We start from the raw sequence: 27,016 nt of genomic DNA on the forward strand, positions 1-27,016 counted from the left end.
GCCACTCTTCATCGCGGTGTGTGGGCCTCTCACTGTCGCGGCCTCTCTTGTTGCGGAGCACAGGCTCCAGACGCACAGGCTCAGTAGTTGTGGCTCACGGGCCCAGCTGCTCCGCCGCCTGTGGGATCTTCCCAGAGCAGGGCTCAAACCCGTGTCCCCTGCATTGGCAGGCAGATTCTCAACCACTGTGCCACCAGGGAAGCCCAGTACAATATTTTTAACACTCAATTTTCAGCCAAGGTTAACTTAAAAATATGTTCAAAGTAAAACTTATAGAATCAGGGGCATATATATAAATATATACTAAATATACTTTAATTTCATTTCTGCAGATGTTTTGAGTTCCTAGCTGGTATCCCTAAGAGGGATCCCTGTGAATCTTTAAGAATAACTATTTTCTTAAAATCAATAATTAAAAAAGATTGAAAATAAAATAAATTTTCTTTTAGATTTCTTAACTTTTTTTTTTTTAATATATACAATTTTAGAGGAATTAAAGCATTCACTACTGGAGATCAAAGACTTGGAAAGACTAAAGCACATGCTACTGGTGATCAAAGGCTCTGATAATTCCAGATCTTCTTTTCTACTGACCTCTGGGAATTTGTAAGAATAAATCACTTAATATCTATCATCCCTGCCTTTTTTTTTTTTTTTTTTAATGTGAGTTATGGTCTAGATCAGCATTTCTTAGATATTTGGGTTTCATGAAAAAAAAGAAAGTGGAAGCTAAACCAACTTTGAGTTGCCGTTTCTTTTTTAATAAGAACATAAAATAAACAATCATATAAACTGCCATCTCTACTTACAATATTTAATTAAAAACATTTTTAACATTAAAAAAGGCAAAAGGGCCAATTCAGAATAAGTGCTTCATATTAAAAATAGATACAATTTAAGGAAAAAATTACATATGATCTTTTTTTCCCATTTTCATCATGGACTGGTAAAAATTTTATAAATGTCTAAAGTCATTCCATGGACCTGTGCTTAAAAATCATTGAATTAAATGCTTCTTACTGTCCCCTTCAACTGTGAAACTCTATGATCTACCTTCTTATTTTGATACAATATGTTAAGCAAACGTGATTAACATTACATAGCATTATGTCAGTTAAATGTAATTTACCTAATTCAATGTATTTAAATAAGTAAAAATACTTAAGTTTAAGAACAAGGGAAAATATGATTGGTGTAGCACTTTGCCACACACATTTTAACGCGTACTACACACGTTAAAGACCTTTTTAAAAAGTTCCTGTGGGAAATGACAGTGTCATTTGGGTCTAGCATCATTCTGGTTGCACAAACTAGAAAGAGAAGTTGCGCTGTGGTAATACTAGTCTTTATCTCAGAGACCAAGAGTCATTTTGCAAATTTGTAGTATCATTTCCCTGAACAACTCAGGACTGAATTGTACTTTAGTTCCTCAGTTCTATATTTTTGCAGAGGCAGAAACACAAGCTCTTGATTTTTTTTTTTAAAGTGTTGCTGACGGGTTGAGATAACTTTTTACTCCATCATGTATAACCATGGAATAGCATTAACAAGTGAAAGATGTAATAAATTAGACATCTCTACATTTTAGAGAGAGAAGATGGAAACATCATTGGTTTTCTTTTCTCAATTAAATATGTGTGAACCAAAAGAAAAAACTTTTTTCAAGTTAATACATGGTTCGGGAAAAGAAGAAACAAGCAAAGAAGCCAAAATCAGGTAAAAATCATAATTTTTTAAGTCAGCCTTATACTTTTAAAAACATGATTGACATTGAATATTTGTTAGCACTTGTTTTTAAAATATCTGGTTGAAAATATATTGACTGTAATATTACAACTGAAAAAAAATCTATTTATTAGGAGTAAATAACTGTTAAATCTGTGTTTGTTTGTTTTTTTTTAAAGTGCAACAATTTTAACCACACAGGAGAACTAGTAATAATATTTATTGAAATATAATCTCAAATACTTTAAAGTCACTGAGGGGAAAAAAACCAAGTATATTTCGCATATGCTATCCTAATTCCTCCATAAACAGTATTTAAATGAAATTCTTAAGAAAACCACTGAGTGTGTCTAGAGTGAGGGAGGTGGGTGAGAAGGGGTGTCCAGGTGATTACCAATCCCAAATCTGTTTGACAGTCAGAAGGAGAGATATCAATTGTCATCCAAGTTGTCCTGAAGCTAATGCCTTTTCATTACAGAGCTAAGGAAAAAAGAAATAGGCTAAGTGTTCTTGTGCAGAAACCTGAGTTTCCCGAAGATACTCTTTCCAGCAGATCTGGGCAATTGGCCAAAGAAACAAGGTGAATAACTTGTAATTATTTGGGGGGACATTTGCTGATTCTATCACTAAAGATTTAAGAAAGAGGAAATTAGGGATTACCATTTTATTGGATATTACACAGTAATATAAGGAAGGTTAGTGATCTCATTTCAAAAAAACTAGAAATATTCCATAAAATTAAACCATTTTAATAGCTTGAATTAAGTAATCTCATAAAAATTTAAAGATGCTCTTTTAAAATTATATACCTGTCAATTTTAAATGATATATTTTACTCCTTCATCACTTTGTATTTTAAACTGATGAAATACTCATTAATTTAAAAGTTTGCACAATGTCATTGAGAAGTGCTATTCATCTCTTTCTTCAGTAGTTTGGAAAAAATGCCCTAGGTACAGTATCAAGTAAAGCACAAAAAGGGATGTTTTGTAACTTTTAGCCATTTCTTTAGTTCAAACAGAAAATGGAATAAGCTTATACACTAGGATAATATAAATTTTTCCAAATATGAAATACGACCAATAAAAGATCCAAGACAAATATATTCAATTCTCAATTATCAACATTTCTAAAATATTTGTTGTATTAAAAATGCTTCCTATTTCTTACCCCTTTAAAACTTCATTAGTCAAACTTCCTGTATCTGTTTAAAAAAAAAAAAATTGTTGCATATTTTGGTAAGAGTTTCAAGGAAATTGCAGTTTTAAAAAAGTTTGACTGAAAGACACTGTTAGATTAGGTTCTTCTGTTTGCCAAATTAAGAAAGATAATTGACCTGATTTCTTTGTTTTTAACCTAACACATGATTATTTTTCCCTGGAAAATAAAATAATTCATGAGAAAATAATGTTATTTTAACACATTGTTTTATAGGCAAAAACCAAAAGAAAGTTGACCAATGTTTTTGAACTTTCCAATATAAATACAATTTCCATTGTATAATAATCAAAGGAGAAATCCTGTGAAATATGACTGAAAAGAACAGTGTGATAGCACATGTTAGAGCAGATTCACAAGTAGAGTTTCTGCACACTCCATTATAAAACATTTTGTTTCTTGAACAGAATCTCTCCTGAAGAAGCAGTGATATGGGGTGAATCATTTGACAAACTGCTTTCCCATAAAGGTTAGTGCTACTTTTCCCAAATACTTTATTCTTTAATGGAAAAGTATACAAAATATGTATGTAACTATACAAAACAGGTTGTCATAAAAATTTAGTTTGATAATTTACAGCAATATGAGTTTTTGATCTACAAAAATAAATAATAGAATAGTCAACTAATAAGAGGATTTTTAAAATCCTCTTATTTTATTAAGAATTACTTATGGTGGATGAAATATTTCTTGGTGCTGGATGAATAGTTTCACATTTTCAGTGTTTTTAGTTTGTGAATGAGACCCTTGGTTTTATTAAATCCCAGATTATCTGTGTTATTTTTACTGTTAAGTGATCAAAAATCTAAAGTAGTTCTTTTCATGGACATTTAGGAAACCTTCATGAAAATATATATTGTTTTAATTTTATAAATGCTTCACTCTTCGCATCAGTCATCAGAATTTTGCAGAGTAGTTGAGAATCAGGTGGGCATTTAAGGTGGAGCTTTGTAGACGAGATGGAAAGTGAGGACAAATACTGAGTTTGTCCAAGCACGGGTCAGAGGACAGGCTGCCTGGATTGCCAATCCTTAGAGTCAATTTCATAAGGTAACAGCTGAGTAAGCTTTTTTTTCTTGCCTTTATTCAGTCCACGATTTCTTTCAGGGAGCAAAACTGACAGATTGAACTGAGTAGGCGATGAGGCTAAGCAACCACAGGGTTCATTGCTTTCCACATTAAACCAGGCAGAGTCTGCTTAAGAAGCAACACTTTATCACTACCAAATAGCCACACACTTCCTCTAGCCCACAGCTTTTATTTGTATCTCCAAGTTCTTCTATTCCTTACCTCATTTCTCTGAGTTAGCAGAGGCTAACTACTGTTTACAGCATTGCCAGTGGTTTTCTCATCCTAAGGTGTCTACGGGAAGCAGGAGCTCCTATTGCTGGGAGTGCAGTACTTGCAATTCAGCCTCAAGTACTGTGCACTCTTTGATGAAACCAACTTTTCTAATCTGTCTTCATGTCCTGTAATTTTCTCCTAATTGTCCATCCATCTGTAAGGTTTTGGTGACCAGTTCGTTTTCCCCTGGATTTACTGACAGAGAATCCTATTTCTGCAGACTCTCCCTGAAGACTTTCCCTCTTCCAATGAAAACAGATTCTGCCTCTGAACTGTAATATTGACTCAGAGAAAGAAAAGTATAGGTAGAGAAATCAAGGCTTAAATTTAGGCAAGGATGTAGTGAAAATGGAGGGTAGTGGTAAGAAAGGAAGTTCATGCTGAAAAAAATTTAATGTGTTACTCCATCCTCATTTCACCTTAATGCTCTATCACTCCCTATTTTGGAGAAAAATAATGTGAACAGCTTTCTTCAACTTTTCTTCATTCCCAATATCCACCCATTTCTTCACTTTTGTTAAAATTCTTGCCAAATATATGTAAAACCTATCTCCCATTCTCATTATCTCCTCTGTCACTGTCTTGGTTCAGGTATTTATCTAATTACAACCTGTGTAAAACTTTCCTCCCTAATTCATGCCCCCCAAACTTATTTCTTCTTTTAATCTCCTATTATTTCCACCATTTGGGCACAACTCAGCCCTTGAGCCTCTTCACTAGTCAGAGCAAGGAAAAAAAGAAGTGGAATTCATTTTTTTTTTTTCCAGTTTGAAAGTTTATTATAAGGAAACATGTCTTTTCATCTGTGGATCTCCAAACCCAGCACATCACCTGGTAAATATTAAGTGCTCGAATAATATAACCAAATTTGTTGCTAGGAAAAACTTAGTCCTGGGTCCCTTTCGAGATTTGAGTTCTGGTTCTCTTCTGCCACACAATCACTTTCTTAATCACTTTCATATTCAGCTTCCTCAACTGTAAGTGGAGATCACAATGTCTTTAGCTCCAATAGAAATAAATTTCTGTCAGGATTAAATGAGATGATGAATAAGAAGCCAATAACTGTTTTCTGTTTTGTTTTGTTTTTTCTAACATCTTTATTGGAGTATAATTGCTTTACAATGGTGTGTTAGTTTCTGCTTTGTAACAAAGTGAATCAGCTATACATATACATATATCCTCATATCTCCTCCCTCTTGCTTCTCCCTCCCACCCTCCCTATCCCACCCCTCTAGGTGTTCACAAAGCACCAAGCTCATCTCCCTGTGCTATGTGGCTGCTTCCCACTAGCTATTTTACATTTGGTAGTATGTATAAGTCCATGCCACTCTCTCACTTCGTCCCAGCTTACCCTTCCCCCTCCCCATGTCCTCAAGTCCATGCTCTACATCTGAGTCTTTATTCCTGTCCTGCCCCTAGGTTCTTCAGAACCATTATTATTATTTTTAGATTCCATACATATGTGTTAGCATACAGTACTTATTTTTCTCTTTCTGACTTACTTCACTCTCTATGACAGTCTCTAGGTCCATCCACCTCACTACAAATAACTCAATTTCGTTTCTTTTTATGGCTGAGTAATATTCCATTGTATATATGTGCCACATCTTCTTTATCTAGTCATCTGTTGATGGACACTTAGGTTGCAAGAAGTCAATAACTGTTTGACACTACACAAATGTAAATGGTTTCTGCTATCATGAAAAATAATTATCAGCAATAAATTTAATAATCTTTTTCTGTTTTGCAACCTGCTCCCAGCTGTATAAACATCACTTACAGGGTTAAATTTCAATGGAAAGAAATATATAAGCTGGACTTCTTTCCTTAACTTAATAAATTGGTATATAATAATTTCATCATACTCTCACGACCCATTAGAGAGAATAAAGATTCTCTCTAGGTAATTAGTCCTACAGAAAATCCTCCCCTGGCATTCTATAATCATGTTGCTTTACAAGTAGTCAAAACCAAATGGAAAAAAATCTGCTCCTCTCTGTTCTCTACTGGTGGAAATACTAAAGTTCTGTAAAATCGCAGCAGTTTGAACCTAGACGGGGTAACATGAATAATAAAAATCAGCACTGACCCACTTGGACATTATTATCATCACTCATGATCAAAGTGCTAATTAAATTATATTGGATTCACAAAAAATTATGTTAATGGTATTCTTTTAATCAAGCCCCCAAATTCAGTTATTCTAAATTGCAAATCTTATTGTAATATTAAATTATAAAGCTTAAAATAATCACCTAAGAAAGTCTCATGGTTGCAATGGTCAAATTCCGCTCATTTCTATTGACTTGACTGTAGGCCAAAAAGAAAAAAAAAGGGAAGTTCCTATACTCATACATACACAAACACACACACACTTCAAGACCTTGCTCTATCAGATTTTATAGAATTTCCCTTTAGTTAAATGTGTAAGTTTCTCAAATTCTGTATGCCATATCTATATAAAGGAAATGGAAATTGTATTACATTTATTCAAATGGGAAGTGAAGTGATAAGTCAAACAAAATACATCGGAAATTTGAGTATTTATTTGAAAAAAAAAAAGCCTGATACTAAAACCACAGCAGAATAATTATTAGCATCTTTAGGAAAGGAGCCATAGAGTAGATGATTCTTATGCTAGATTTTAGGGGATTAATCAAAAATTCACTAGCTGGACAAAGAGAGAAAGAGATCATCCAAGCAGAAAGCCAACATAGGCATGGGGCATTAAACAGTGCAATTTATTTAGCGAACTAGAGAGAAAGTAATTCTTTATTGAGAAATATAATTTGAAAAAGGGTGGCTTAGGGTAACAGGTAATAGCTGAAACTTAAGCAGAAAGAACAGTGTTTTTGCTGTGTTCCACAGAAACCAAAGAATCCATGGAGTGTTTTGATAATTCCACTATTATATTCATATTTCATTCCTAAAATGTAGCTTAACTCTTTTAAAATTAAAAAAAGCACAGAAGGTAAAATCCAAGGAAATATAACCAAAGTAGGGACTTTAGTTAATAATAATGTATCGGTATTTGTTTATTAATTATAACATATGTAGGGGCTTCCCTGGTGGCGCAGTGGTTAGGAATCTGCCTGCCAATGCAGGGGACACGGGTTCGAGCCCTGGCCCGGGAAGATCTCACATGCCGCGGAGCAACTAGGCCCGTGCGCCACAGCTACTGAGCCTGCACTCTAGAGCCCGCGAGCCACAACTACTGGGCCCACATGCCACAACTACTGAAGCCCACACACCTAGAGCCTGTGCTCCGCAACAAGAGAAGCCACTGCAATGAGAAGCCCATGAACCGCAACGAAGAGTAGCCCCTGCTCGCTGCAACTAGAGAAAGCCCACGTGCAGCAACGAAGACCCAATGCAGCCAAAAATAAAATAAATAAATAAATTTATATATATAAAAAATATATATAACATATGTACCTTACCAATGTAAGATGTTAATAATAGCAGGGATCTGGAGGTGTGGGGTGTGTGGAAGCTCTGTCCTATCTTCGTAACCCTTCTGTAAATCTATTCTAAAAGTAAATGTTTATTTTAAAAAATGAACTCAAATATGTTATACAGTAAATTTAATACACTGCAGTCCATCAATAATTTAACTTCCATTCCTCATTTGTTTCTCTGCAGATATTAGGGTAATTTTTTTCCTGCCTTCCCTGTTTATTGACAAATTTGCCTGAAGCTGCAAAATGAATCATAAAAATCTATGATTTAAAACCATATATATCAATAATTTCTAAATGTTGCTTAAGAAAAACAAAAAGAATAAACCAAAAACCAGTATCAGACTGTCATTCATAATCATCAATTTCAAATTTAGTTATCAGTCTTCTTACCAATTGACCTTATGAAAATAAATGTTACCAATATGAACTTAGCAATTCAATTAATTCCAATAAAATTACACATATATGTATATTACACTCACATATTTGTGAGTGTTTGTATGCATATATTTATATGGTTCTGTGTAAGACAGCCTTGAAAGTAACACAATGCTGCTGATAGTACATAGTTTTGAAAACAATTGGCTAAAATAGTTTAAAAAATGCCGGTAGAACTTGCAATGTTTCATGTAGGTTTTAGAAAATCATTACACGAAATGATGTCGATGTGTGGAAGATTTCAACAGGCAGAGGAAAAGGTTATTCCTGAGTAGAGAAAAAGGCAGGAAAAGGGCTAGAGAAATAAGCGATTTGGGCATAACCTAGGAAAGCAAGCAGGTCCCTTTCACTGAGGTAAAGAGTAGTGAACAATCACATTGGAAAATCAAGTTGGGGACAAACTCAAGAAGAGTTTGTTTGTTAGAAAGCTAACTCTGATGCATAGAAAGGTAGAATTCTATGCATATAATAGGACTACCTACAAGGTTGTTACAAATATCAAAGTTAACCTCAACGTAAGGGCTATTTTGGAAAGAAAATGGAAGAACTTGGTGATTGACTGAATGTGTACGTATGTTGTAAAGTGAGATGGTGAAGAAATAGGAGATGAAGAAAAAGGAGCCAAAGATCTCCAGATTTTGTTCCATATTAATAGGAAGGTAAGAGTGCCTTTTATAGATCAGAAATAGAGGTAGAAAAAAAAGATTTGGAGAAGATAACAGGTGAGAGTTTGAACTTTTTAAGTTGCTGGTAAAGTTTATCAGAAGTTTTGCAGGATTTTATAGGCACACATCTAGAATATGGAAGCATGATTGATTATAGAAAGATTTTCTAACCATCTCACATACTTGATAAGTAAAGATTTGAAAGAGAAGGTTATTTCCTATGAAGGGAATCTCTGTCAATAAAAAAAAACTTCCAACTACTACCTGTTTATTTTCCTGTACATCCTTTTTTCCAGTCATTGCAAATAATTCCAATATTTTTAGTCTTTTTATTAACAACTATTCGCTTGGACTTTTTGCACCTTAAATTGTGATCATATTTACTAAGCTTAATTTCGAGAATAATTCATAATAAGGTAGGATAAAAGGAATATGTAAGTCATTTCACCCCCTTGATTTAAAAATATGAACTGATACTGTGGGAAGTACATATTACTGACTTTGAGGAAAGGCTGCAAGGAAGTCCATACTTATCTTTTGGGGAAGGAAATTAGCACTTCTCCTTACACTTTTCACCTTGTGGCTTTTTAAGTTGCCCTTTCCAATTTTCAGTTACTGTTTTCTGCAAGATAAGGGATTCCAGGGTTCTGCAAATTTAACTTTCTGAATCAAGCTGACCCATAACAAACATGCAATTACTTGATCTATCTAAAAAATAAAAGTAAGTAAAATCCAGTCTAGATTATAAATGGGCCACACAAACAAATCATTATTGCATGAGTAACCACCACACTCTGTGGCAGGTCCAAAGTCAAATACCAAAGGAGAAGCAAGGCAACCTAGTACTTAAGATACCACATTGTACTTGGGTTTCCAACTTCTGAGTTCCTTGACTTTTTGTTTCATTTGGTTTCTTGGCATCAGAAAAATACTCCAACAGATGTCAGAGTTTCAATTTAGCAACATGCAATTACAAGCATTTCATATTTGTATGACACATCGAGACAGCTTCTTCCAGTGTGAATTCTAATCCCGGGTTCTATCAAGCACTTTTGGCAGGTGTCTTCACCACTGCTTCCTTCTAAAGGACTGTTTAGTAAGTTACTGCCTGTGTGTGAGAAATGGTTCCATTGTGACCTGACTTCATGCAGCTGCCAAGTGAGTAAGAGAAACAGGAAGTAACTAGTGTGCTGGGATAATCCTGCACGATATTACGTATCATTTTTTTTAAAGTCATTTACTTAAACTTTTAAATAGATGAACTACCTTCTCATTCATCATTAATTTGTTTCTTGAATCAGTATTTATTCTCCCCTATTATATTCATATTATGCCAACAAGATCCATTCACTTTGATTAACTCACCACGAGCACTTTTAAACACACAGCGCTTTTCCGTACGTTAATGCTGTGACTTCATTTTGAATGTCTGTATCAAACTCAAGCCTAAGCACGGTAACGAAGGGCTTTTGCATGATACTCCAAAGCACAACGGCTGGTACAGAGCTGACACTCACTCATGCTTTGTGAATTAGTGAAGGACCATTTAAGTAGCATTCATGTTACTTTCTGGAAGGCTTCTATAGTCATCTTAAGTAAGCTGATTTTTCTCTGCTGCTCCAAACAGAATTAGTCACCCCTGCAATTCTCATTCCTTAGTCCTTGGTCTATACATGCCTGTCTTGCCTATTAATCTCCATATTCCTCAACAGTAAAGACTTTGTTGTTTCATGGCAGTTGAAAGATAAACGTTCTATAATTATAAACAAAATAAACCTGGATTCAAACCCCTGTGCTATCTTTTCCCAGCGGTAAGATTCAGGGCAACTTAACTCTCTGAATCTCAGCTTCTTCATCTGTATAAATGGGTAAAACAGGACTTAGCTCCTTAGGGCTGATGTGAAAATTAAATGGAACTGCCCCAAAAAAGGCATATAGCAGTGTGCCAAGGCCTTAGCAAAGACTCAAAACTTCTATTGTAATTAATATCATTGCATTTTCAGTTTATAATACAGTCCTCAGGTTCATACTAGGTGTTTCACAAATAATTAAAGATAGACGAAGGAAGTTATTTTTAATAAGTAACAATTTCAGTTGTCTGGCATATGGATGATCCCTTCCAGGTGTCAATACAAAAAGTTTCTTATAATTGAGATTTATTAATAGGAAAAGTAATGATCATATCCTCCTAAAATTGTCACAGTAATTTATCAACTTGCTTTAGGAATAATTTGGTATTTAAAAACTGATCAATCCGTGCTTCTATATGACATATAGATAGAATAAAATGAAATCCAAAAAGCATTTCCCTTCACTGGAGTCAAAGTAACTTTATTCATAAGCCCAATAAAACATATTCTTAATTTCCTCTTTCCAATCTAGGTCTGACCTGGAACAGACTGTTCTGTTGTAAGATAGCAGGCATTTTATTTGCTAACTTTGCTTTAATTTCCATTTAAATAGTAACAGAGGAGCAAGTAAGAACAAGACAAATGTCTCTCATTGTGGGAGAGGAAGAGGCAGAACCCACATCATGAACACACAGGACAATACCACCCAATGACAGGCTTTTCAATATCAGAGTGCACATTTCCATACGACCACTTTTGCTTTTTTAATTAGGACTACCTGAAGATGTTCTCACAATCATTTTGCTGTCTTGCTTCCAATTGTTTCCTAATATCTAGTCAAGGAATTCTCCTCAGAAATCTACTTTATAGCAGCTACCGAGCAAATAAGAAATTTCAGAATTCTATTAAAAAATACAAAGAATCTATCAGTTGAAGATAATTATGAGCGATAAATTAAGAGAATATACATATATTTAGGATTCAATCCAGCAAAAAGTGGATGTTAATTGGAGGAAAAAAGGGCAAACATTTTAGAAATTTTAAAGAGGAAGGAAGTATGGGTGCTAAGCAGCGGTTTTTGATTACACTAAAAATTCATCAAGGGGGAATTCTCAATATATTTTTTTAAAGTTCTGGCCAGAGGCTGGGGCATGACTACGTAACTACCTAAAGTTTGGTTTAAGCCAATTGGTCTACAGATGGTTGTTTTTGTTGAGGTTTTTCTTTCACACACCTAAACATTGCCCACATTTCAAATTCTACTTCAATTTTGATTTAGGGGTTGAAAGGCATGTTTTGCCTTAGCCTCCTTGTTTCCTTCTGGGATCATTACAGAAGAAGAAGAAGGAAAAAAAAAAGACAAAAAGTAAAACCAGAGATTATGCAACAAAACCATCTTTGTAGTCACATAAATGGAAAAGGAAGAAGTTTTCAAGCTGTTGCCAATCAGTAGCCAAATGATGCTTATTCAGCCTATTTTCTAAAGTCATCAGCCTGGGGCTCCAGCTTTACCTGAAGTCGGAAAGGTTGCTGCTGCGATGTAGTTTTCAAAAATTAAAGGAATGTAATCTTCGACAATAGTAATGACTCAACCTGCTTTTTTATAAGTTCAGGTACTGAGCTACAGAGGGTAAAAGAGTTGTGGAAAGGAAAATCAAACAGACCACACTAAGGAACAGTAATCCCTAAGACAGCTGGTGGGTTAACAAGTCAGGGTAAAACCCACTTGTCTGACTCCGTTGTTCACTTTGATAGCTATTTTGGCTTAAAAATAATAAAAACAGAGATAGATCATTACCTTTACTCTGAGAATATATACATTTTTAGGTATTTGGGGAAAATCTTCTATCTATCAAAATGCTTCAAAGAATCATTATCCATTTATATTTTCCTGCTACATTCTGAGCAAAGCACACTACACAGCATGAGAAATAAATCTTGAAAATCAAACACTAACTGTGCTAGAGAAATAAGAACAAGAGTGGCTCAATATCACCCACATTGATCATTCTTCCTCCTCCTCAGAGACTAGAATTTGTTGACTTACACAGGAAGCGCTTAGAACTAAGGCCTCCTTAAGACAGCTGTGTTTGACTAGGAATTATCTTACCAGCATCTAATCACTGTGGACAAGTTCTGGGTTGCATGTCAGTCCTATGATGCCTTCTCAAATTTTTGTTGAGACTGACCTTTGCTTGTCTTCCCAGTTTCTTCGCTAAGGTTTAACCACTAACATCTGGTGCTCAGGATCAATTTACCAAGGAAAAGAAATGGCAGACTCTCCCCTCACCCCAATGAAAACACCAATGGAAGGAGCAGCGGAGTAGAAGAAGCCCACAGGGCTCGTCTATCATGGTAGTGTTTGGAGAGATCCCACACCTAACACTTAAGGAATGTCTGTAGGTTATGCCATTTCTGGCTGTTGTTTTCTTACATTAAGTTCCTGGATCTCTAATATAATCAAACAGTTGCTTTCAGCATTAAAAACAAAAACGAAAACACAATGCTTCATGACAAACAGGACACGTTCTAGATATAGGAGAAATAAATGGTGACATGTACCATGTGATTTGAGGATTGTAGTAGTTTCCTGTGGCTGTGTAACAAACTATGATAACTTTAGGGACTTACAACACAAATATATTATCTTACAGTTCTGTAGGTCAGAAGTGTAGCATGGATCTCACTGGAAAAATAATCAAGGTGTCAGCAGGCTGTTGTCCTTTGTGGAAGGTCTTGGGGAGAATCCCTTTCCTACCCATTTGGGTTCTTGGCAGAATTCAGCTCTTTGCAGTTTTGGACCAAGGTCTCCATTCTCTTGCTGGCTCTAAACTAAGGCCACTCTCACCCTCTGGAAGCCACCACATTCTTTGGCTCTTGACCATCTTCTTCCATCTTGAAGGGCAGCAACAGTGCTTCTCACACTGCATCCCCCTGACCCACTTCTCTGTCTTCCTCCTCCACTTTTAAGCACTCATGTGATGAGATTCGGTCCACCTGGATAATCCAGGATAATTTGCCCCTCTCAAGGTCCTTAACCTTAATCACAACAGCAAAGCTTTTGCTCCATGTCAGGTAATGTAGTCACAGGTTCTGAGGATTAGGGCATGGACATCTTTGGAGGACTGTTAACTCGACCTATGACAGAAAGTGCTGCCTTCTTGAGAAAGATATACTTCTACAATTTGTTTGTTTGAAAAGTGAGATCTGGGACAATTGAATTTATATGAATCTCAGTTTTCTCAGCTATGAAAATGAATATAGGACATATTCCAGACATATGTTGTATTATTAAATGTAGTAATGCATATGAACAGCACTTAGCCCTCAAAACCTCTACACATGTTAAAAATGCAAACCCTCTTAGTTATCACCATAATTCTACCATATTCATTCTTCTTGCTTCATTCTATATGGAACTTATTATATTACAAATAATCATGGACCATGAGGAATAGTTCTAGAGAACAGTGAATAGAAGAAATGAATATAAGTGAAAATAAGTTGAGTAGACAAAGAAAGCTATCATTTACTTCAAATTTTTTTGCCTTAATGCTAGAATGTATGCTTCTCCCTTTTTAAATTCCTGAATTTAAGTCTCTAATATTTTGTTCAGAATCTTTACATCTGTGATCATTGGTCTATAATTTTCTTTTCCTTTTCCTTTCTTAATCGTTATTTCTGGGGGTGGTGTTGGTGTTACATTTGTCAGGTTTTAGTATTAGAGTTATCCTAGCCTCTTAAAATGAGAAGGAAATTATTCATCCCTCCACTGTTTTCTGGAAGTTGTATAAGATTAGAATACTTTTTTCTTAAACGTTTGATGAAATTCACCAAATCTGGGCCCAACATTTTTTTTGGGGGGGTGGTGGTATTTTTATTATAAAAATCTATTAAGTTAGAGTTTCAGATTTTTCACTTCAGTGTCAGTTTGGGTAGGCTTTCTTTAAACAATTTTCCCATTTTATTTAAACTATATTTATTGGCATAAAATCATTCATAATATTTACTATCTTTGTAATATCTCTAAGATCTGTGGAAATATCACTGATTTGCTTCCTACTACTACGAAACACCCTCACTAGGAGTTCTATTTTATTAATGTTTTCAAAGAACCAACTTTTGGCTTTGTAAATTTTCTCTATAGTTAGTTTCTTTTACATAGACTTATAATTTGTTTTCCTTCAACTTACTGTGGCTTTAATTTTCTCTTGTGTTTAAAGCTTCTTAAAGTAGAAACTTGGATTTTATCTTTTACTAGTATAGCATTTCATGTGGTAAATTTCCCTCTAAATACGGTTTAAACTGCATCCTACACATTTTAATGTGCTGTATTTTTATTATAATTCAATTGTAAATAGTTTCAAATTTCTCTTTTGATTTCTTCTTTGATCAATAAATTATTTATATGTGTTGTTTTATTTCCAAATATTTGGGGGCTTTTAAAGCTATGTTACTAGTTGATTTTTTTTAACACCTTTATTGGAGTATAATTGCTTTACAATGGTGTGTTATTTTCTGCTTTATAACAAAGTGAATCAGCTATGCATATACATATATCCCCATATCTCCTCCCTCTTGTATCTCCCTCCCACCCTCCCTATCCCACCCCTCTAGGTGGTCACAACGCACCAAGCTCATCTCCCTGTGCTAAGCAGCTGCTTCCAACTAGCTATTTTACATTTGGTAGTATATATAAGTCCATGCCATTCTCTCACTTTGTGGCAACTTACCCTTCCCCTTCCCTGTGTCCTCAAGTCCATTCTCTATGTCTGTGTCTTTATTCCTGTCCTGCCCTTAGGTTCTTCAGAACCATTTTTTTCCCCTTAGATTCCATATATATGTGTTAGCATATGGTATTTGTTTTTCTGACTTACTTCACTCTGTAAGACAGCCTCTAGGTCCATCCACCTCACTACAAATAACTCAATTTCGTTTCTTTATATGGCTGAGTAATATTCCATGGTATATATATGCCACAACTTCTTTACAAACTCATCTGTCGATGGACACAGGTTACTTCCATATTCTGGCTCTTGTAAATAGAGCTGCAATGAACATTGTGGTACATGACTCTTTTTGAATTATGGTTTTCTCAGGGTATATCCCCAGTAGTGGGATTGCTGGGTCGTATGGTAGCTCTATTTTTAGTTTTTTAAGGAACCTCCATACTGTTCTCCATAGTGGCTATATCAATTTACATTCCCACCAACAGTGCAAGAGGGTTCCCTTTTCTCCATACCCTCGTAAGCATTTATTGTCTGTAGATTTTTTGATGATGCCCATTCTGACTGGTGTGAGGTGACACCTCATTGTAGTTTTGATTTGCATTTCTCTAATGATAAGTGATGTTGAGCATTCTTTCATGTGTTTGTTAGCTACCTGTATATCTTCCTTGGAGAAATGTCTATTTAGGTCTTCTGTCCATTTTTGGATTGGGTTGTTTGTTATTTTGATATTGAGCTGCATGAGCTGCTTGTATATTTTGGAGATAAATCCTTTGTCAGTTGCTTCGTTTGTGAATATTTTCTCCCATTCTGAGAGTTGTCTTTTCATCTTGTTTATGGCTTCCTTTGCTGTGAAAAGCTTTTAAGTTTCATTAGGTCCCATTTGTTGACTTTTGTTTTTATTTCTATTGGTCAAAAAGGATCTTGCTGTGATTTATGTCACAAAGTGTTCTGCCTATGGTTTCCTCCAAGAGTTTGATAGTGTCTGGCCTTACATTTAGGTCTTTAATCCATTTTGAGTTTATCTTTGTGTATGGTGTTTGGAAGTGTTCTAATTTCATTCTTTTACATGTAGCTGTCCAGTTTTACCAGCACCACTTATTGAAGAGGCTGTCTTTTCTCCATTGTATACCCTTGCCTCCTTTATCAAAGATAAGGTGACCATATGTGCATGGGTTTATCTCTGGGCTTTTTATCCTGTTCCATTGATCTATATTTCTATTTTTGTGCCAGTACCATACTGTCTTGATGACTGTAGCTTTGTAGTATCATCTGAAGTCCAGGAGCCTGATTCCTCCAGCTCCATTTTTCTTTCTCAAGATTGTTTTGGCTATTCAGGGTCTTTTGTGTTTCTATACAAACTGTGCAATTTTTTGTTCTGGTTCTGTGAAAAATGCCAGTGGTAGTTTGATAGTGATTGCATTGAATCTGTAGATTGCTTTGGGTAGTATAGATCATATCTTGGGTCACAAATCAAGCCTTGGTAAATTTAAGAAAATTGAAATCATATCAAGTATCTTTTCTGACCACAATGCTATGAGACTAAATATCAATTACAGGAAAAAATCTGTAAAAAATACAAATACATGGAGGCTAAACAATACACTACTTAATAACCAAGAGATCACTGAAGAAATCAAAGAGGAAATAAAAAAACACCTAGAAACAAATGACAATGAAAACACAACGACTCAAAACCTATGGGATGCAGCAAAAGCAGTTCTAAGAGGGAAGTTTATAGCAATACAATCCTACCTCAAGAAACAAGAAACATCTCAAATAAACAACCTAACCTTACACCTAAAGCAATTAGAGAAAAAAGAACAAAAAAACCCCAATGTTAGCAGAAGGAAAGAAATCATAGAGATCAGATCAGAAATGCATGAAAAAGAAATGAAGGAAACAATAGCAAAAATCAATAAAACTAAAAGCTGGTTCTTTGAGAAGATAAACAAAATTGATAAACCATTAGCCAGACTCATCAAGAAAAAAAGGGAGAAGACTCAAATAAATAGAATTAGAAATGAAAAGGAGAAGTAACAACTGACACTGCAGAAATACAAAGGATCATGAGAGATGACTACAAGCAACTATATGCCAATAAAATGGACAACCTGGAAGAAATGGACAAATTCTTAGAAAAGCACAACCTTCCAAGACTGAACCAGGAAGAAATAGAAAATATAAACTGACCAATCACAAACACTGAAATTGAGACTGTGATTAAAAATCTTCCAACAAACAAAAGCCCAGGACCAGAAGGCTTCACAGGTGAATTCTATCAAACGTTTAGAGAAGAGCTAACACCTATCCTTCTCAAACTCTTCCAAGGTATAGCAGAGGGAGGAACACTCCCAAACTCATTCTACGAGGCCACTATCAACCTGATACCAAAACCAGACAAAGATGTCACAAAGAAAGAAAACTACAGGCCAATATCACTGATGAACATAGATGTAAAAATTCTCAACAAAATACTAGCAAACACAATCTAATAGCACATTAAAAGGATCATACACCATGAGCAAGTGGGGTTTATCCCAGGAATGCAAGGATTCTTCAATATACGCAAATCAATCAGTGTGATATACCATATTAACAAACTGAAGGATAAAAACCATATGATCATCTCAGTAGATGCAGAAAACGCTTTTGACAAAATTCAACACCCATTTATGATAAAAACCCTCCAGAAAATAGGCATAGAGGTAACTTACCTCAACATAATAAAGGCCATATACGACAAACCCACAGCAAACATCATTCTCAACGGTGAAAAACTGAAAGCATTTCCTCTAAGATCAGGAACGAGACAAGGACGTCCACTCTCACCACTATTATTCAACATAGTTTTGGAAGTCCTAGCCACGGCAATCAGAGAAGAAAAAGAAATAAAAGGAATCCAAATTGGAAAAGAAGAAGTAAAGCTGTCACTGTTTGCAGATGACATGATACTATACATAGAGAATCCTAAAGACACTACCAGAAAACTAGTAGAGCTAATCAATGCATTTGGTAAAGTAGCAGGACACAAAATTAATGCATAGAAATCTCTTGCATTCCTATACACTAATGAAAAATCTGAAAGAGAAATTAAGGAAACACTCCCATTTACCATTGCAACAAAAAGATAAAATACCTAGGAATAAACCTACCTAAGGAGTCAAAAGACCTGTATGCAGAAAACTATAAGACACTGATGAAAGAAATTAAAGATGATACAAACAGATGGAGAGATATACCATGTTCTTGGCTTGGAAGAATCAACATTGTGAAAATGACTAGTTGATTTTTGATTAAAATCCTTATGGGCAAATGACATACTCTGTAAGACTTCAATCTTTTGACGTTAATTTAAATTCATTTTAAATCCTAACATGTGGTCCATCTTGGATAATCTTTCTTGTGCACTTGAAAAGATGTATTTGGTAGAATGTCATATAATTGTCAATTAGGTCGATTTAGTTGATAATGTTCAAGTTTTATATATTCTGATTGACATTCTATCTATTTGTTCTATAAATTTATGAGTGAACAGAATTAAAATCTGCAAGTATAATTGTGAAATTTCCCCCCTCGTTTCCTGCTATCCTTTTTTTTTTTAATTTTTAAAAAATTTTTGGCTGTGTTATGTCTTCATTGTTGTGTGCGGGCTTTCTCTAGTTGTGGTGAGTGGGGGCTACTCCTTGTTGCAGTGTGCGGGCTTCTCATTGTGGTGGCTTCTCCTGTTGCCGAGCACAGGTTCTAGGCATGCAGGCTTCAGTAGCTGTGGCACGCAGGCTCAGTATTTGTGGCTTGTGGGCTCTAGAGCACAGGTTCAGTAGTTGTGGCACACGGGTTTTGCTGCTCCGCGGTATGTGGGATCTTCCCAGACCAGGGCTCAAACCCGTGTCCCCTGCATTGGCAGGCAGATTCTTAACTACTGTGACACCAGAGAAGTCCTCTGCTATCCTAAATTAAATAATTTCTATCTTCCTGTCTTCTAGTCTACTCATCTTTTCTTAGGCAGTTGTTAATCTGTTGTCATGCTGATCCAATTAAATTTTTGCTTCAGGTATTTTCCATTTTAGTTCTAGAATTTCCATTTGATTGTTTTCTATAGTTTCAATTTCTGTTCTGAGTTTTTGCATCTATTCACTCCTTATGTCTTTTTTAAGCTTTTCATTCTTCAACATATAAATAATAGCTTTATAACATCCTGTGTGCTATTTCCAACATTTCGGATATCTTGTGGTCAGTTTCTACTGACTGCTTTTGTTATTGATAATGGGTCACATTAGACATTTCTTGCATGCCTAATAAATTTTTATTGTATGTGAGCAAGGAGGAAGATACAGGAGTCTAGATTATGCTGTCTTCCTTTAAACAGCGTTAGATTATTTTTCTGGCAGTCAGTTAAATCACGGGTGGATCCTCTTGATTCTTTCTGTTCAGTTTGATATTTAAAACCAATCTCTTTCCAATTTATCTTAGTTTGAAGACAAAGACCTTGCCTGTAGTATTTATACCAAAAACATAGCCTTTGTTGGGTATCTCCACTATAGCTGGGCCAGAAATCCAAAGTCTCCCAGACCCATGCAAACTCCCTGATCTCCATTTACCTCTCATCACCACTGCAGCTATACTCTTCTGGGCTTCACAGAGTTTGCCCTGCCCGTGTACAGCCCGACCCTCAGCCAAGGATCTACAGGCAACCTGCATTAGACTTCCAGGCACCCTCTGCATGTTTCTTTCTTCTTTTTTTTTCCTCTGTACCCTGACCCACAAATTCCAAACATATCATGATCTCCAAACTCATCTCTGCCTCCTCAACGAGATTTTTTTGCTGGAACTTTTGTATTTTTAATGAAAATTTGTACTTTTTCTCATGTGTTCAATTATTACTTATTTCTTTCAGTAAGTAAATATTGAGTGCTTTCTTCATGCTGGGGATTTTTGTGGCAAATTAGAAAAGGGCCTTCATCTCATGAATCTCACAATATAGCACGAGAAACAAAAATAAGCAAGCAACTGCAGCACAATAGTTTAAATGTTACCCAGTGTAGGAAGTCATATATGAAGGACACCCAACTTATTTTTGAGAGATCAGTGAAATCTTTCCAGATAAAATGATCTCTAATTTAAACTTCAATGGGTGATACAGATTAGCTTGATGAAATTAGATTGATAAAATTGGAGTAGGAAGAGAAAATGTTTCCAATAGAAGCTAAAGAGATGTGAGAACATGGCACATGAATGGAACTCTAAGTTATTTCACTGTGCTTGGAGCTTAGAGTGTGAGAAAGAGAGTGGAAAGAGATTAAGGGCATTGTTGGAAAATTTTCAACAGTGAAGAAACATAATTAAATTTGTACTCTAGAAAGATATTACTGACTAGAATGTGAATAATAAACTTGGAAAGTGGGGGGGGGGTGGGGTTAGCAGGGGAGGGAAGCAAGGGAAGCCTGGAGTCAGAGTCACCATTTAGAAGGTTGTTATAATAATCTATGTAAAATATGATCCTGGTCTGAATAAGGGTAATTCCAGATGGAATAAAAATAGAAAGACAGATGCATGATACATAAAGCAGATAAAGTTGACAAGATTTGATTATCAATTGAGTTGAGAAGAAAATTGGGGATCCCTAAGGATGCCAGGGTTGCAGGTTAAGTTGTTGAGTGGATGGTGTCATTGCGTGGGAACCATTCTGGGAAGCTTTTGGGTGAAGATATTGAATTCAGCTGTGATGTGATTATTTTGGTGGGAAATTCAGTGGAGATGTTTACCAAATGTTGGGTGATATGAGCTTGGAGCTCAGGAAAGAGATCTGAGCTGGAGATCATTTCTGAAAATCATCAGCATATTTGTTGTGTTGAAGCGATTGCCCTGGAATTGGAATTAAAGGGAAGAAGGAAGAAGGATAAACTGAGAGGTATTTAGAAAAGCAGTAGTCAGAGGTATAAGAAGAAACTCAAGAGTGTATGTGCCATAGAAAAGAATTACAGACATATCTCATCTTCGCCTGCTGTCACAGAGAGATGAAGTAATATATGGATTGGAAAAAAAATTTTTCCATGGAATATAACAGTAAGTCATTTTGGTAAAAATTATTTAAGTCAAGCGTTGAGTAGAAACCACATTTTAGTGTATGGGGAGGTAAATGAGTGGAGGGGATTAAGAGACCAACTGCAGAAAGCTTACTCAAAAGACTTTGTAAGGAGAAAGATATAGATCTGTAGCTGGAGGAATATCTGAGGTGAAGAGAAAAATTTTCTTCTAATGATTTCTTGTAATGAGATTAAAATCTTGTAATTAGATCAAAATTTAACTCAGAGAAACTTTATTGTTTTGCAAGCTTATTTGTAATGCCTTATTTTGCCTGTAGGTGCCAGCAGTATGCATGAAGTACAGAGGGAAGTAAGGGGGAAAGGAGTTTCAGGAAAAATGTTAGAAGACGAGGATACAGGAAGATAGAGAAAGAAAAGGGAGGTAGAAGAGGCGAGAAAAGGAGAAGAATGTAAAGAACAGAATCCCAGCGAACATCACATTTAACCAGGGAACAGAAGACATTAAGCCAGGCTTAAAGTAATCGCATGGTATAAATTAGGAGGTATGGTGTCCTAGAATCCTAGGAAGAAGAATACTTCAAAAAGGAGGGGGTCATTATTATCAAATGCTGCCAAGTGAGAAATCCAGACAGGACTCATGAAATTTCCTCGTGTAATTACTCACCTGTGATAGCAGAAAGAGAAATGGGTCATAACTATGAGTAGAGAACAAATCTAAAGAAAGATTGCTAAAAATCGTTTGTATCCAACTCAAATGTGAATTTCTCTGAGAAAATTTATTTATTTATTTATTTATTTATTTATTTATTTATTTATTTATTGGCCGTGCTGTGCAGTATGTGAGATCTTAGTTCCCCAACCAGGGGTCAAACATGTGCCCCCTGCATTGGGAGCACAGAGTCTTAACCACTGGACCGCCAGGGAAGTCCCTGAGAAAATTTATCTGAAAAAACTAGATGGAACATTTTTACCTTTTCTCAATGCTTCTATAATGCTCTCTTCTCTATTTCAAATACCATATGACTGAACAGCTTCACTTCTCTTATCCCACAGAAATGAAATCTTATGTCTACACACACACACACACAAAATCTATACATAAATGTTTATAGCATCCTTATTGATAATAGCCCCCCAAAACCTTCAATGGGAATGGTTAAACAAATCCATACCATGGAATACAACACGGCAATGAAAAGGAACAAATTACTGATACATTGATGAATCTCCAGCGAATCATGGTAGATGAAAAAAGCCACCCCAAACAATATATACTACATGATTCCACTTATATCATATTCTTGAATTGACCAAATTATAGCAATGGAGAACAGACTATTGGTTCCTAACATTGAAGGAGGAGTTGGGTGTGGGAAAAATGTGAGTATAGCAGTAAAAAGGCAACATGAGATATCCTTGTAATTAAGGAAATATTCTGTATCTTAACTATATCATTATCCTATTTGTGATATTTTTACTACAGTTTTACAAGATGTTATATTGGGTTAAAATGTTAACCCAATGTTAAAATACCGGGGCTTCCCTGGTGGCACAGTGGTGAAGAATCTGCCTGCCAATGCAGGGGACATGGGTTTGAGCCCTGGTCTGGGAAGAGCCCACATGCCGCGGAGCAACTAAGCCCATGCGCTACAACTACTGAGCCTGCACTCTAGAGCCCTCAAGCCACAACTACTGAAGCCTGCGTGCCTATAGCCCGTGCTCTGCAACAAGAGAAGCCACCACAAAGAGAAGCCTGCGCACCGCAACAAACAGTAGACCCCGCTCGCGCAACTAGAGAAAACCCACGAGCAGCAACAAAGACCCAACGCAACCAAAAATAAATGAAAAAAAAAAATTATTAGCCAAAAAAAGTAGAATATCATAAGTAGTTGAAAGAACCCTATTATTAAAGTCAGATTATCTTAGTGTTGAATCCTGAGTCTGCCACAGTTTTAGCTATGAAACTTTACCTAACTGAGCCTAAAAAATATGATAGTCATCAAGATCATCAACATCATCATAACCATCACCCCCCCCATCAAAACTCAGATAGAGTACTTGCTATATGCCAGTTTCTGTTTTAAGCATCCTGCACATTTTGGCACATCTAATTCTCTAAATAGCTCTATCAGGTCGGTTTTATCATTATCTTAATTTTAAATATTGAGAAACTGAGGCACAGAAAGGAAAAGTAATTCACTCAGAACTACATAGTAACTAGCTGAACAAGAACTTGAACCCTGGCAGTCTTCCATAAAACTTGATACCTGCCCCTAACATTCTTGGGGCTCAGGAAAAAAGTGAAAATGGACGCCCCATACTATATTTCTAAATGCTTAAGAGTTATAGATCAGGCTAATAAACTGTTAAAAATAGACATTTTATCCTTCTATTGTGACACTTGGTAGATTATGTTTGAATATAAAATTCTCAGAATCTTCCCACAGTTCTACCCTATAAGTTCTACCCTACCTTCACTTTCCACCCATGGTTTGGTTCCACACTGTGAGAGGCCTCTTTGCACATTTGGGTGGACACTCCAGCGTGCAAATTCAAGTCCTGTCCACACTCAAGCCTTGGGGTGTGCATTCCACTGAGTCAGGTGCCTTTGGTGGATGTATTTGGGGGAAGAGGACTGTGCCAATCCTGGAAACACAAAGCCTTTTACAGGGAATTTCAGGGTCCTGAGTCCAAGAAGCATGGTCTACAAGTTGAGAGATGGTCTCCAGCTGGAATGGCTCTCTGGCTCTGTAGAATAACCGTACCACACTCACCCCAGGGAAAGGCACAGCTGAGAGAGACCCAAAGTGAGGTCCAGATTTAAGGTCCCTGTTACTCAGGTCTCAGTATGATACCAGCCTCATTTCAACAGAAATGGTACTTACCTTTCATAGTTGTGACGATTTCAGCTAATTGTTAACATGGTTCCTCATGAGCAAGATGTGTGCTACTGCCCTGAATTAGAGGGAAGACGCTTCTTCCACTAACATTCACAGTTGTACTTTAATATTGAGTCGCATATTTTCTCAGCATCAATATTTTTTAGTTAAAGTATATCACTTCTTTTCTTGGTAGATGGACTGGAGACTTTTACCAGATTTCTTAAAACTGAATTCAGTGAGGAAAACATTGAATTTTGGATAGCCTGTGAAGATTTCAAGAAAAGCAAAGACCCTCAACAAATAATTCATAAAGCAAAAGCAATATATGAGAAATTTATACAGAATGATGCTCCACAAGAGGTAAAGATGATTGTAAAAATTTACATCTGTTTGAAAACTTTTTGAGAGAATATGTCTTCATCAAATCGGTACTGCCATACATTCTAACAGAAAGGTCAGAATTTTGTTGAAACAAAAATGGTGGTTATTTACAAGCATGCCTCGTGTTATTGCCCTTTACTTTATTGCACTTCACATATATTTTGTTTTTTACAAATTGAAGGTTTGTGAGAGCCCTGCCTTGAACAAGTCTATCGGTGCCATTTTTCCAACAGCATTGGCTCACTTCCTATCTCTATGTAACATTTAGGTAGTTCTCACAATATTTCTTACTTTTCTATTATTATTATACTTGCTATGGTGACCTGTGATCAGTGATCTTTGATGATTCTACTGTGACTCACTGAAGGCTCAGATGATGGTTAGCCTTTTTTCGCAATGAAGTATTTTTAAATTAAGGTATGTACGTTGTTTTTTTAGTCATAATGCTATCACACACTTAATGGATTATCATGTAAACATAACTTTTTCATGCACTGGGAAACCAAAAAATTTGTGTGACTCGCTTTATTGCGATATCCCCTTTACTGAGGTGGTCTGGAAGGGAACCCGCAATATCTCCGAGGTCTGCCTGTATATAGGTTTCTATTTACAAACAGAATGCATTATAAGATATTGCTATGGAAGGAAAGGTATAATTGAAGTTACTCCTCAGGGTATTTTATTCTAGATTAAGAGTGAATACAATTAATTGCAACATTTAGATTCATTCATTTATCATATTAATCACCTTAGCACAAGTAACTGCTTGTAGAAACTAAAGATTTTTATACATGATGAAGGTAAGAGAAATCAAGAAGTTTGTATTATGTACTGTTTTAATGTTAGCTCATCTACCTGTACAAAGTTTCATTTGCCCTGTAATACTGTCCTTACACATTAAGATAGACTAAAAGAAAATTTCGTAATAGAAAGATGAGGAAAACCTAATTTGGCAATGGTTCAAGTGAAAAAACAATTGTGATTTTTTTTTTTTTTTTTACTGCAAGCTCAGTATGAGGTAACTGTATGAAACAATTGCTAAAATGGCTATTAAACCGGTAAATATTACTTCACTATCCTTCAATATGAATTAAATAGAGTTTCTGTATTTTTAGTACATGCTCAATAAATAGTGTCTTTTCACTGACGTGTAGAACAGATAATCTGTCACTGTTAAGAGTTCTGTTTGACTATAAATTGTTGCTGTCCATGAGGTAGCATTGCTTATTGTCGCACATGAAATGACAGTTATTTTCCTTGTTTCAGTATGTCTCCATCTGTTTTGTGTTTCAATGTATTATCCTGTCTTCCCCTTACACACAAGTAAACAAAGGCAGCTGGTTATGAGGTGTTACCCACCAAGGAAAAGGAAGAAACCTACCTGAAAACTGAAAACTTAGCACCATCAAAGCTGAATATATCATCAATGTTTTGATAAAAAGCATTAAAGGATTTTATATCTTTATATATATATATATACACACACACACACGTATATATGCATATAGGCATTTTCAGCACACGTTTGCTTGTAGGAAAACATCATAATATAATGAAAAGAGCACTGGGATATAGCAAAAGCCTCACATTGAAATCCCAAATATGCCCCAAACACACTGCTTGCCCTCACTCAAAATAATTGAATTTCTACAAAGTGTAGTTTCCACTTTGAAAATGAGTTGAATCTAATGATCTCTAGGACACCTAACATTACATTGTTCCATGATCCTACACTAGCAGAGAGTGATAAGGACCGGGTGCAAAGGGAGAGAAGAGCCAGGTAAAAATGCCAGCCCAGAGTGAATCACTGGATCCCTAGACCCACAACAGGAAAAGCACCAAGCATCTAAGTGCCGTATGCCCCCTCCAACGTGGAGTCAGTCCTTTACTTCTGTTTCTCAAAGGTGTTTACTTAAGTAGACTGACGATAATTACACTTTTATTACTGTTATTATTATCCAGGTCAACCTTGATTTTCACACCAAAGAAATCGTTACCAGAAGCATCACCCAACCCACCCTCCACAGTTTTGATGCCGCACAAAGCAGAGTGTATCAGCTCATGGAACAAGACAGTTACACACGTTTTCTGAAATCTGACATCTATTTAGACTTGATAGAAGGAAGACCTCAGAGACCAACAAATCTTAGAAGACGATCACGTTCGTTTACGTACAATGAATTCCAGGATGTAAAGTCAGATGTTGCCATTTGGTTATAAAGAAAATTAATTTTGCTCATTTTGCTGGCAAGCTTGTATATCTGCTTCTAAGATACAG

The 27,016-nt window shown here is 35.8% G+C and overlaps 1 protein-coding gene across 1 annotated transcript; it reads left to right on the plus strand.

Annotated features, from left to right (window-relative positions):
• Positions 1-1,597: 1,597 nt before the first annotated feature.
• On the plus strand, positions 1,598-26,958 carry RGS18 (regulator of G protein signaling 18). The gene is made up of 5 exons (XM_068538553.1): positions 1,598-1,716; positions 2,204-2,305; positions 3,351-3,412; positions 24,551-24,717; positions 26,701-26,958. Exons 1-5 carry the CDS (start codon positions 1,598-1,600, stop codon positions 26,956-26,958), a joined length of 708 nt encoding a protein of 235 aa, XP_068394654.1.
• The last annotated feature ends 58 nt before the right edge of the window (positions 26,959-27,016 follow it).

The sequence above is a fragment of the Eschrichtius robustus genome, chromosome 3, assembly GCF_028021215.1.
Source record: "Eschrichtius robustus isolate mEscRob2 chromosome 3, mEscRob2.pri, whole genome shotgun sequence".
Lineage (NCBI taxonomy): Eukaryota > Metazoa > Chordata > Mammalia > Artiodactyla > Eschrichtiidae > Eschrichtius > Eschrichtius robustus.

What these genes read in the sequence shown, in the direction of transcription:
- RGS18 (XM_068538553.1), top strand. Translation starts at nt 1,598, where the DNA reads ATGGAAACATCATTGGTTTTCTTTTCTCAATTAAATATGTGTGAACCA. An exon ending in CAAACTGCTTTCCCATAAAG is followed by an intron (nt 3,413 to 24,550) that starts GTTAGTGCTACT and finishes TTTTCTTGGTAG; the next exon opens with ATGGACTGGAGACTTTTACC. An exon ending in AGAATGATGCTCCACAAGAG is followed by an intron (nt 24,718 to 26,700) that starts GTAAAGATGATT and finishes ATTATTATCCAG; the next exon opens with GTCAACCTTGATTTTCACAC.